Here is a 13652-nt window from a genome sequence, read left to right on the forward strand (position 1 = left end):
ACAATTCTTTTCTAAAATTCTATGTACCGTAGATCCAGTATATGACTCTGTTTTATGGCCCGGAAGTCCATCTGTTGTCTGTTCAGCCATTAGAGAAGTGCTGTGGGGCAAATGCCTTTGGGGAGATTTCTGTAAAGGTGAATGCTGAGGTCTCATTCTCTTCCTTGCATTCAAATGTAATGCTATGATGAGGCAAGCAACCTTGCACATGTGCACATTTCCTTCTTCTGTTCCTCCTCCTTTCTCTTCATATGGTGTCCAGTATTCTTGCTCTTACGTAAATACACATTCTGGCATGTATCATTAAAGCACCAGATTTTGAATTGTTCAGTGATAATGACTCACACAGAGCTATTATATGGCTCTCAAGAAGACTTGAATATTCTCATTCGGAATCACTTTTATGATTCTTTTATGCAACATTTGGAGCTTGAGAGCCACTATCCTCTCATCCCACATCCATCTCCTGTTGTGCTCCATGTTGAGTAAATGAATTTCTTTTGGATGAACTTATCCTTTGATATTGCTCCAGCAAAGATGTTTTCTAGTTTTTCTGTATTCATTTATTTGAGGATATTCGGATAAAATTATGAAAATGATCCCTGTTGCACAGGAAATAATAGAACAATATAGGAAAAAAGTTTAATTTTTCATTATTCAACAAAATCAAATATAAAGTTTTTTTTTCTTTTGTTGCTGTTTTGTTTTTTATTTTACAGTTACACTTTATTAGTTTCTTATTAGCATGCATATTTCTAGAACATTAGCCATTTAATAGTGCTAATTATGCACATATTAATGCCTTTTTCTAAATGACCATTATTCTATATCCCTAATCCAACCATAGCTCTAGCTCTTTAATTTATTGAGGAAAAAGTCATAGTCAAGAAGTTAACAAGTTGCTACCTGAAAAAGGCACATGAACCTGAAAGATAAAATAGAGTTGATGTTTTTCACAGGGTTTTCTTAGTGAACTTTCTGCCAACTAATACAGAGAAACACTAGATAGTGGTGAGTTTTTCAAGCTTCCAAAGGGAGGTGTGACAATGAAAAATAATCTAGCATCTATTGGATAGACGTAAAAGTCAGCAGATCACCTGGCTGTATTGTTTACTTTCTTTGGAGTCTGAATCTATCAAGACCAGAAAGTCATCTGTCTGCATCCACCGCTCTACCTCTGACACTCAAGCATTTTTGGAGGGCCATGGGAAAGAGATGGAGAAATTGAAAATGAAGAGGTGAAGAGGAGCTGTGCGCATGCATATGTAATATAATAAATGTGCTAATGTCGTGCTGAAAATCTTGCAAGATGACACGCTCTGGAGCAGAGAAAGAGCCTGTGATAAACTTGCTATCATCTTTTCAAATTTAAGACATTGAGAGAGATCCTGAGCCTCACTGAATAAATGTGCAGCCAATCATTATTCTGTCTGCTGGTTTCCAACTCTGATGAATGCAGAGTGATGAAGAACTTATTCACTTTGAAAGAAGAAATGGGGAGATAAACAATATATTATGTAGAGCAAGATCTCGAAAGTGCTTGAACGGGAATATTTATGTGTTTATTGTTTTTTTTGAAGCTGTGGGTGAAGCTCAGCAGTACTATAAATTCAGTCGAAAGATCACTACTTTACTTTTTCGATTCAATGCATTTTATGCTCTTCTTTCTATATTTCTCTTACTTTCTTTGTCTTCTTTGTCTTGCATTACCTCCTAAATTTGCTAATTATAATAAATAAACTCACTTTCACTATCTCTCCTTGTAATAGATAAAAATTAAAGTTAGTACTTTAACCGGACGCTTATGATTTCGATTTTACTTCTGTATTGTAACGTGATTTCAGAGATAAAACAAAATATTGAATGAGGAAAATAGAGGGTCTCGCTTGTTTTTCCTACATCAAATTAATTAGATATAGTGAAGTAGGCGTTTTGTTCAGAATTGAACACTGACAGTTAATGATGTCATGCTCATGCCCAAGCCATCAAACTGATGTCATCAGAGATGACCCATTGTTTTAGAGGGAGGAGCATTTTCAGAGTTATGAGTAATATAGTAATGTGCACTAACAAATATAGTCAATTTTAGTCTAGTCAATATAAAACTAAACTATTTATCTATGGGATGAAAGATCTAAAATTGTATCACTGTAAGATTAAACTTTTCAAAATAAATACAGAGAAAGAGAGGCTTTGTATGTGCATATTACTGAGACTGACCGTGGTTTAAAATGTTTGTTTACCTGCACATCTCTGGATGTTATGTTTTTTTCAGATGATGTTATTGATTCAGCAAACACAGTGCCTTAAAAATGTTTCAACTTTATCAAAAGACCTTTCATGTTTATCTCCATGTTGCTTTCTTCCTTTTATATGAATTCTTTGTGCTGTTTACGCTTTTTTCTTTTTTTATCTCCTCAAGTGAAGCATGTGTTTCATTAAATTTCAATTTTTAATTATATTTATTATGGACTTTGGTGGAAAATGCTGACAAGAAAATTTGTACATATGCAATATAAAATCACCCGGAAACGCTAAAAATAACAGAGACACTGTGGTAAACATTTTGTAATACTGCATAGAAAAAATACTTTTAATGACTATGTTCATTTTAAACTATTAGGCTTAGTTCAGAAAAGTCTCATTTGTTACACTGTTAAAATTTGTGAAAGCATGTTGAGAAAACATATGCATAATTAGTAAATCACTTGATCCTGCTATGTTTTGATGTAAATGTGTTTGGGGTAATGAATTCCTCTGTTGCTGTAAATTTACATTTTGTTTTTTTTTATTTATTTAAATTCAGAACATTCTAACATTCAGAACACTCCAAATTTAACATCTTGTGAGGCTCAGATTCTCTCAATTCATTTGAAACTCCAAAATTTGCTCCAACCCTGTGTGTGTGTGTGTGTGTGTGTGTGTTTTTTAAAAGGTGAATGCCTCTCCACTGCTACAATATGTAATATATAGTTGGACTAAGTTAGGAGGAGACCACTAAATCTCTCTTCACTCTCTTCTGTCCTTCATGCCTGCACTCTCATCTCGCCTTCCTGATCAAAGCCGGATATTTGCTGCATCTCTACTCAGCAGCATGTGTTGTTTTTCCACTTTGTAGCTGTGGAAATGCCGGCAGGTTTTTGGCTGGTGATCACTAAGTCTGAATCAACAGCCTCAATCTGTAAAGATATTAAATTTCACATGGCAAATATTTGATTGATTTCTTTCCGTTTCTAAACTTTTTAATTAAATAAACTTGTTTAATTATTGTGCTAAGGACTCCAAATTGAGTCAACAGTCATTTTTTAACCAATGATTGTTTGGTTGCTTTGCAAATATGTGAATCACAAATAACATTGCAACATGGTTTAAAATGATAACACTTTGTGTGTCTTGTCAGAAGAGGCAAAGGAAAAATCAAAGCAAAGTCTATACAACTGAAATAGATAAGCTCGGCGCGAGATCGCTCATGAGAGACTCTCCAAATAGGTGTTGTTGACTTTCCTTCACATGCACTTCCTCATTCTATACCTCATTCAAAATAACCCCTCATAATGACCCATCTTTCATCTGTAATATCTAAAGTGTCAGGTGTGAAGAGAAAAGATGAAAAGAGACGGACTTCCAAAAGCATTGGCATGGTTTTGAGCTGAAGAGAGTCCTTCATCTGTCTGCTAAGAGCATCAGTCTGAAGACTGATTGAATCTACAGACCTGTCTTAACACACACATACAAAAATAAATAATTCATGGCAATGTGAATGCATTTATGCTGGGTTATTATTCAATTAAAGGATTATCCTTATCCAAATATGAAGCTTGTCTCATATGGTGGGCTGTTCAATCTACTGCTACCAAATTGCTGAGCCAGTAGGAGCACTTATTTCTCTCCTTAAAGTATACATAAAAATGTAAACTCCTTATAGACTGCAAATAGTGTTTGTTTTTTGGTGTTTTTTTATACTTTTTCTACATACATACTTTCTTCTTCATGTTTATACACATTAATCACACTACACTTGAGCTCAGTATATTATCATATGTGTGTATATATATATATATATATATATATATATATATATATCATTATTTGAGATTTGCAATACTCTGTTATTTTCTGCATACCTGAAAGAACTGGAGACTTCAGCTTGACTATGAAACAGCTCATGTAAGTGTATTTATAGGCTGAACTTGAGAACTGAGTGTAGAATGATATTATAAATTATTCATGATGATGTGGTGAACAAGATCAAAGAGATTCACTGAAAAGCATTACATTCAAAAGAGAGTGTAACAATTTGGTGTGTTACAGCTTCAGATGGTTTGTTTTTGGTCTGTTTTGCAATAATTAAGTTTGTTTCAGGGACTTGAATTACAGCCATATATTCCTTTAAAATTTCAGCAAGGTGTGAAAATAACATACTGCGTTTTAGGAACAAAGTTGTAATAAAACAAATAAGAATTTCACAGTAATTGCGGTATTCATTAGTTATAGAATTTGACATTGCAGAGTGAATTCAGTTGTTTTTCTTTTTTTTTTTGTTCTTTTTTCTGTTTATTTTTGAGTCAGTTAATTTTGCTGTTGACTCAAGGATTTATTTAGTTTTTATTTTTGACTGAGAGGTTGTGGTTTAGATGTTTTTTTTTGGCTGACTTTCTTTATATTATAGAAAAGGTGCAACTGTCCCATCAGGATATGCATATCACTAACAGGAGACATTTGGTTGTATTTTATTTAGTGATTTTGCAGATTCAGGCGCAAGCTACCAGATGAAAGCGATAGAAGTTGAGCTTCTGTGACACCTGAACTACTCTCTGATAATTGAAGTGACCTCTGATTTACAATCCCAGGACTTTTACTTCTCTGTCAAATTATATACTTTAACTAATATATTTGTCTTCTGCATGCCTTTCTAAGACAAAGGTTTATTGTAAAATCCCCACAAATCTGATCTGAACTACTGTTCAAAGTTTGTGAGTACTTGCTGCTGTAGGTAGCCTTACTTAAAATATTTGGTACCACAAAACCAATGACATTAATTCACTAGTAAGAAGGCAGCAGTGTGCTAATGTGCAGCCAAAAACAACAAAAGAAGAAATATGAGGAGTTAGCGCACATGCGGACAAGCCAATGTTTGGAGTTATGAAGAAGAAGAATGTTTTTCAGATTTGTGCGCGACACTGAGTTTACTGAAACTGGGAAGAAGGAAGCGACTGCTTGCAGTTTTACCACTGGATAAGAACAATCACTTCTGCACAATATGTGTAAAAAGGTACGTTTAAATTGTGAGTGTGTGTGTGTATCTTTCTGTGTGCTACTAACGTGTCTATTGGCTAATGAAAGGCTTTTGACGGTCTCAATTTTGAACACTTTGTAGCTTCTTGCTTTATTTACAAAATATACAGAAATTCAAGGTATAACTCAAGAACATACCAAAAGTAAGCTATGATTAGCTTTCATGTTTCAAAGTCAATATTTACTCAGGTTAATTGTTTGAAGCCTACACAGTAATCTTTTTTGCATTGTTTACCACAAAATTTATACCAATCCTGATGCCCGATCACTTTTGGATTAAAGTTATTTTCAGTGTAAATTTATTATCCATTCTATTTTTAATACATAACAGTCATGTACATTTTATGACACATTTAAGGTTTAAATTTAATGACTTTTGTCTTTTGATTAATTAGAAACAAGTAAACAAGTCGATATTAAAAAAATTTTTATAATTTCATCCATTTATCTGGCTTCAGCATCTGTAACTCTTGAGCTGCAGTGCTCAGACTTTGTCCAGCACACATTTCTCACTAAGAGCATCATTCCAAACTCTGTAGAATACTCCAGCCCTTATAAATTGATGTTAAATACATGGTACTCCTGTAACACATGTAGGCTGAGTTGTAACAGTCGAACAAAAGTAGCAAAAACAGCCTGCTCTTCTGAAATTTGCTTCAATAGCTGTTTTTTTATCTAAAAAGAATAATACTAAAACAACTAAAACAACTCACGAATCTGCTATGAACCCAAGCCACAGAACTTTTCCAGTTCTGTGCAGAGGCAATAAATTGTGTTGCAACACCTCACCTGCCAGCCAGTGTTTTAGCGAGATTATTTATAATGTTATTTACAATGTTTGAATTAGATGTATTTGCATAACGGTTTGAAATTAGAATTTACGCGCATGACATTTTGCTGAGAATCTGGAATTATTCTAATCATTATATGATTTAATCTGCAACGGTTTAGTATAAGCAAAGTATACTTTTGGTAAAAAAAAAAAAAACATCAAAAATTCCATCCAAATCGATTTTTTTAATGAAATCTTGCACATTATATCTTACAAACAATCCTTATATAAGATAAAACAGGAAATGACTAAATAATGACATTTCACAGTTCTAACTTATCCACGATGTTGTGCCATTCTAACCCATCACCATGTTACAATCTCCCTGCCATATCTGCTGACTCAGTTCAAGTTTGGGTGAACTAATGAAATAGCAGTGCAGGTGTAAGAATAACACTGAAAAACTGAATCAGTCTCATTTATAATACTGTTATTGATATGCTGTTTATTCTAATGCCCAGTAGTCCTGCAGGCACTAGTGTCTCTTGGGTTCTGTCACTGAAGATGAAGTATTTCTCCCAAATCTTCTCTGCCTTAACCCTATTGTCTTCTGCCAAAAGCCGTATTGCCACAAAAAGAACTGTCACGGATCTGCCAGGCTCTGCTCAGCTACCCAATCTGGCCACCTCTCCGCCTGGTACTAATCAGCTCCACCTGCATCCACATTACCCACTGCATTAGCCACCGCATTAAAGGTGTGTTCAGCCTTGAAGCAGTGCTGCGGCAGCCGACCGGTGTATGACGTCAAGAAGTACGGTGAGAGGGATTATAACGAGCATATGGACCCATCAGCTGTGAACGCTCTTACCCAAGAACTTTGATGTCTGCGCCGGTCCGGTCACTGCCAAGCGCGTAAGTTGAGCATTACCTGCTGTCGGCGATATCACTTGGCACTCAGCGTCAGTCTTGTTCTACAAAGTGAACTCGGCTACTCTTCTTTAAGGGTTGCTACTTTACCTACTTGTTATTCTTCCCTCTGTGCTTGTATCTTGCCTGTCTCTTGTGCTCCTCTTTGAATCAAGATGATCATCTGTTGTGTGCATCCTGGAACACTTAATGTGATGCTTGAGATAGAGGAAAAAAAAAAAAAAAAAAAAAAACTCTTGACAACTTGTACTACCTACACTGTTTAAGTGTTTCCCAAATCAATTGTTTTTGCTTTGTTTCATAATGCTCTGTTATACAAGTTAAACTGTGTTGAAAATCATTACCTTCAGCTTTGAACTGTCCTGCGTCCGATTTATTTGAAATTATTGTGTGTTATAAGGAACATTTGTTATCATTCCTTTTTGTAATGTATGTTAAATCATGGTTACTGAAGTATTGCTTGCTTTTAGGAAATGGAATTAGACTGACTTTTAATGTTACATGAGTACGTAATGCCAAGCTCATGACACTAAAATGAATCATTATTTAGTTGTTTTGAGTAAGTTAACTAATTAGATTTTTCTAATGCGAGGACAAGTCGTAGGCATTGCAATATTCACGAAAGAATATGTTTCAAATAATAAACATGAATCAGCCAGTATGGAAAATAAAAGTATAGCTTCTAAAGATAAAGCTATTAAAATTATTTTCTTTGATGACGATAATTCTTAGTACGTTGGTGTAAGTGGCTATTATGAAGAAATGATTGCACACATTGGCTGGCAGATATATATATATATATATATATATATAGAGAGAGAAGAGAGAGAGAGAGAGAGCCTATGGCACTGTCACTGAAGCCAAGGACTGCTGTGATTAACAAAAATATGCATTAGAGTAAACAGAGATATACATCTAATCAACACTGCAATTAAATTGCCATTTGTGCTATAAAATAAATGTTAAATGTGACATTAAATGACCAAAGTGCCAGGTGTGTTTACTACTTGCATTAAATGTGGAATGTGTGCTGTTTACGACTTTCACATCCTGGCAACAAGTGTCTGGGCAACCTGTATTTTCCTGTTTGTGTTTCTCTCTTCATTCTGTTTTAAGATTTATACTCTGAAACTTTAATTTGGAGTGACAGATTTTTATGGAGCAAACAATGAATTAACTGTAACAATACTTTCAACATACAAATAAAAATTATTCACCAACCTCTCTTAGCAACAACAAACATTCAATCCATCATTAACCTGCAGGCGCTGTGTGGCACATTCTTTCTTACATCTTACACACACACACACACACCCACCTCATTACTGAAGGATTCTGATGGCGCTGATAGCAACTGTGTTGAAATGGTGAAAAAACTGAAGCCTTCTTCACAGTAAATACGCAATCTGTAATGAATAGTTTCTCTTCCCCAGGTTTACAAAGGAGCTTAATCTGATGTCATTGACTTATTTCAGGAAGAGAAATGGATGATTCTGATTCTGATTCTCATCATAACCTTGTGGCTTTGGTTTCTTAATATGAGTCTGTTGATGAAAGCGTTTTAGTGCTTTGGAGGAAACACAAACACAAATATAATATTCCTGATAATCTCCTGTTGTAACTTCTGTCTGATATTGTACTTTTATGTAAAATATCACCATAAAAACCCTCTGGATAATAATATGCATTTTAACGGAGAGTCTCACAAAGAAAGCATCCACAAACACAATGTGCATTTTTATTTCAAAAACAGGTTATATAACAAACCAAATTATTTCATTTGTTGTTCCAGACTCTTAAGGTGTGATCCACATTTACCGTTGTTTGCGATTTGTCACAGACAAAATCAAAAATCGCACAGTAGGAATCCACTTGTGAGGGCCGTTTGAGTTTGAAAAGTGATTTCTATGTGAAGGCTGTGTCTTCATACATCCTTCCTGTGACAATAGAAAATAGATTTTTACTTACGGCATTTTTGCTAATATGCTTAAATGGTGATTAAGGAATGACTTATAAACAGTGAACTGCACTCACTGTTGTCTTGATTTTAGTTCGCCGATAAAGAAAAATACAGTAATTTAGTCTGGTTATTGGTTTAGTGTTTCTTAGCAATCTTTCTTCCAGTGCTGGAAGGGTCTTTCTTTTATCACATTAAGGACACAAGAACACCAACTGAGCTAAAAATAATTTCTTATGTCGTTGCACATTGCATGCACTAGCAGAACTAAAAATCCTGTCTGATATTTTAGCATAGCATTCCTTCGGGAATGGAACATCATGAAAGTTTATTTCATTTCATTTTATTCAAGTGAACCGGTTCTTTATTCTGGCGCTAGTCACTGGTGACCTTTTAGTTTTATTTTACTTACATTTGGTCTTTTTTGCCAGTTAAATAAATATAGTTGTTGTCAGTAAATTGGAATATAGGGGAATGATGTGAAGAAATACTGCATCTTTTTTGGCAACATACTTTACATATACTCTTGTCTGAGAAAACTTAGTTCACTTCACTCTTTGAAAGGTTTGAGCTTTTAACAGTCTTCTGAAATAACACCTTCACATTTGACAAGCTACACTTTGGGTGCATTTGATTTGGGATATGTGAACACACACCTAGCAGAAAGTATTGATGGTCCCAGTGTGGCCAGAGCTCTTTCTGATGCTGTCATGATGTGTTTCCATCAGTGCTTTGGCCTGGGTGTGGAAGGTTGAAGGTGGGGGTGCTTTGTGGCTGTGCTCTCCTGTGTGTTATATAGATGAGCTGTTGCAAGATGCCTGCCCTTATTGTGAGCCTGCAGGGGTCCTGATGACTGAATGAGGCCTCTCTCACCAGGCCTTTGAGAGAACAGTTGAGAAAAATTAACACATCTCTCGCAACCAATATCTCACAGAGGAAGCTGGCGAGGCACGACTAATCAAACAAAATGACAGATATTAAATGCATTATTGTGTCTCCGGTGAGTCACGAAAAACACCCAATGCACATTTGAGAAGAAACAGAAGGTTGGCCAAATAGGTCTGATTTCTTCTAAATATGCCCTCAGCATGTGGGTTTTTTTCACATTTATATTGTTATAGTGTTGAATTAAGTTAATGGTATAAAAAGGTGGTCATTTTCTAAATAATCAAGTAACTGGCACATGGCACAACCGTATCAAAAACAGATCATAAATCACATCACATAAATTCAACCTGGTCTCATGAAATATGTACCTCGGTGCCCTTTTGTGCAGCAAAGCCATCATATTCATTCATTTCTTCTGAAGTTGTTGTGACACTGAAGATTGTAATGATGTTGAAAATCCAGCTTTACTATACAGGAGGATATTACATTTTATAATATATTAAAGTTTAAAACTGTTATTTTAACTATAATAAATTTTTACAGTATTATAGGTTTGCATTTAATCAAATAGATACCAGGAACTTGGTAGACGTAAAGACTTCTTTCAAAAACTCTTTAAGACACAAGTCTTAAAGCACAATATTTTTTGACTATTATTTGTTAAAATAATTCAACATAATGTCGAGCAGTTTAATGTCTGTATAATGCCATTCTATTTCATTTGGGAAGAGAGTCACGAGCTTTTCCAAGTTCTTGCCAAAATGTGCCAAGTTCTTGAACTTGGCAACGCACAGTTATGTTGTGTTCAGCATTACAACAAGGTGTGTTGGGTGTGCATCAAACTTATGAATCTGGTGGAAATAAAAGTAAAGCTCCTCACCAATGAATCAGCTGGTGGTCTTTCAAGAATTAAAGCATTAAAGATGCTAATGTCTTAATTCAAGGCTACTTCCTTGCTCCTCCATTGTACTCTCTTTAAAGCAGCTAATCTTTTTCTCTCTCTCTCCTTCTCTTAGCTGGGAGGCAGCATTTGAAGGCAGGAGTGAGGAGTGGAGTCCTGATCAGTAGACCTCGCTTTGTACATGAGCTGGGCTTTGGAGTCGCCCCAGGCTTTCAGACCGTCGTTGCTGCCAGGAGCAAGAGGTGAGTGAGCCTTGACCTTCATCGTTTGTCCTCAGCCCATAAATATTTTACGGTCTCTCAGCCTTGTTACCTGGTATTCGCGTGCATCAAAAACTGATTACATGTGTAATCCAGATTCCGAAAATTAAGCACTTGTAATTAGATTAAATTACATATTAAAATATTTGTAATCAGACTTCAGTTACTTTTATGGATAACATGATGCATGCCTAAACGTGACATACTTGCGGCTAGCATATACACGCACTTTTATGTATTACAATAGCAATAAATTAATCATAATTTTCTAATTCTCACTAATTCTCTTTTCATCTTTAAATTTCCCTTTCTAAATAATACAAAGTTTATATACGAAAGATCTTTGATTTGTTGACATTAAGACCAGAGTCACAGAAGTCAGGTGGCCACACGGCATTCGACCACTGTTTACAAAAATAATTTCAGGTTAAGAAGGTTTAACATTAATATTACATAAAACAAGAATTATTTTAAATAAATTGTCATTTAAATCCCCTGCGATTTCAAAATAAAGATTCTAATAATCGATAATAATCTGAAATAGATTACTTTACTAACTACAATTTGTGTCATTCATTTGGCATAGTAACGGATTACAGTTTCCATTAATCTACCCAGCTCTGCGTGCATCTAAGGTGATCCCTACCACAAAGAGTAATAGCGGTGCTCAATCACATTGATAGTCAGAAACGGGCTGATGCCACCACACCTCACTGGTAGTGCCAATACTAATGCATCGTGACTCATCACACACAGCTCCAACACCACCAAAAACCAAAGCACCCAGGTTAGTAAATGCAGGCTTTGTTGAATTCATACTCATGTGTTCATGCTCCTCATTTGTCCACATTTCTATTCCGTTTCATGTGCAATGTTTATATTTAAATCAACCTCCTGAACTGTTGTCTTAAGGCCAAACACATACTTTGTGTGCCCATATGTTGTGTGTGAGACAGGTGAGGTAAGCATTCCTTTTTTTTTAAACCCATTCACTTAATTATTGGCTGCTTTCTAAAGTACTCTGTTTATTTTTAGTCTCTTTCTATTGTCTTGCATTCCACTTGTCTTTGTTTGTCCCTGACCAGCACATTTGCTCAAGCCGTGACCTTACCAACAACCTGACTGCCATTTGTTTGCAATCGCTCTCACTGACAACAAGCATTTGTGTTTTTGTGAGAAAAGAGTGGTTTCATCTTTAATAATTAGTTTGGTGTAATTCAAAACGTGTGTTTGTGAAGAGTCCTCTACTCCATCTATAAAAAGTGATTTAATGATGCATTTTCATATGTATGTAGTTTGTTGGTGGCACTAGCGATAATTAGACAATGAACATACTGCCTTGCCAGAGACAACTAGGACAAACAGTCCTTGTACGCGGTGGCGGTTCTGAGCCTGTTCTGAACCCCACTATAATAATTTCTCCTGAATGATCAGGCCAGGGCTACTTCATCAAGTTCAAGGTGTATCATCACTCTTTATAGATCTCCATGCAGTACCTTACTCGTGCTGTAATGGAGAGCATTAATGTGCGCATGCATTTGGATAAGCACTCACTGGTCTCATTAAGTCTTGTTTCAATGGCATGAGTTTCTATTTGGATTAATCTTACCTTCCCCACACCACTAAACCTAGCCATTGCATCTCATATGCATAAAAGTCAGTTTCTGCATTATAAATAGCACAACAAATGAGAAAATCGTGCTGTTCAAACACCCTTCCATGCATTTCTTATCTTAGGCTGATAATGTTAATCCAAGCAAAAAACAAAACAAAAAAACAGAAACACTCATTAACTTCTGTAGCTTTCATGGTGAATTGTAATACAGTTTTCATAAGCACCATGTTCTTTGTTTATGTGGGTAATCTTTGTGGTTGCCATCTAATGGTCTCTCTGAATAAGCCCTAAAGATGAAATCTTAGAACCGCTCCTGCTTGCTCAGCTGAAGAAGCAGAAAATGTCAAAACATGACAAAACATATGGGTGAAATACTGAGGTACACATACACACATTTGATGAAAAGCCTGCGTAATGATACTGCGTCGTTTCTTTTTGTTGGACAGATAAAGACTGGTTCAATTGCCCTTCCTTATTGAGTACCCTCGCGGATGATACAGGTTTTTGTTTGATTATGCTAATTGTTGTGTTTAGTGTCTGTTACGCAGAAATACAGGCTAATGACAGTCTGCGCTAGTGACCTCAGCCCTCTATAGCTGTGGTGTGTAATTCGTTTATGAACATTAGGACTGTTTGGCAGCTGCCAAATTGGTGTATGTTTTATTCCAGTCATAGCAGTTCAATAATAATACCAAATATTATACTAAAATCACTGGCACAAATAAACAAATTTTTTTATTGTTTGATGACTCAGCTCTGTCTGAATATGGAGCTTGCAGCCCTGTATAAACTCATGGACAATGTATGCAAACTAACATTGTTTCTGTGCATTGTCTTTGCATTTAGCATAACACTATTTCCAAGTGTAAGTTTGCTGTTATATCACTGTGAGTGTGGGTTGAGCAGTTTATCAAAATCTCTCTGGGTGCTCATCACGAGATACTCTACTCCTCTACTGTTGTGTTCTCCATCTCTCTCTCTCTCTCCTCTCTCTCTCTCTCTCTCTTTCACAATGTCTCTCTCAATCTCTCTCCCTC

General features: G+C 35.7%; 1 protein-coding gene across 1 annotated transcript in view; it reads left to right on the forward strand.

Moving 5' to 3' along the window:
• Positions 1-13652, forward strand: part of asic2 (acid-sensing (proton-gated) ion channel 2) — a 273081-nt gene that overhangs the window by 237267 nt on the left and 22162 nt on the right. The window contains 1 exon segment of the mRNA XM_043235846.1: positions 10890-10986. Within this exon segment, the coding sequence (XP_043091781.1) occupies positions 10890-10986 (97 nt within the window).

This window comes from Puntigrus tetrazona, chromosome 3, assembly GCF_018831695.1.
Source record: "Puntigrus tetrazona isolate hp1 chromosome 3, ASM1883169v1, whole genome shotgun sequence".
NCBI lineage: Eukaryota > Metazoa > Chordata > Actinopteri > Cypriniformes > Cyprinidae > Puntigrus > Puntigrus tetrazona.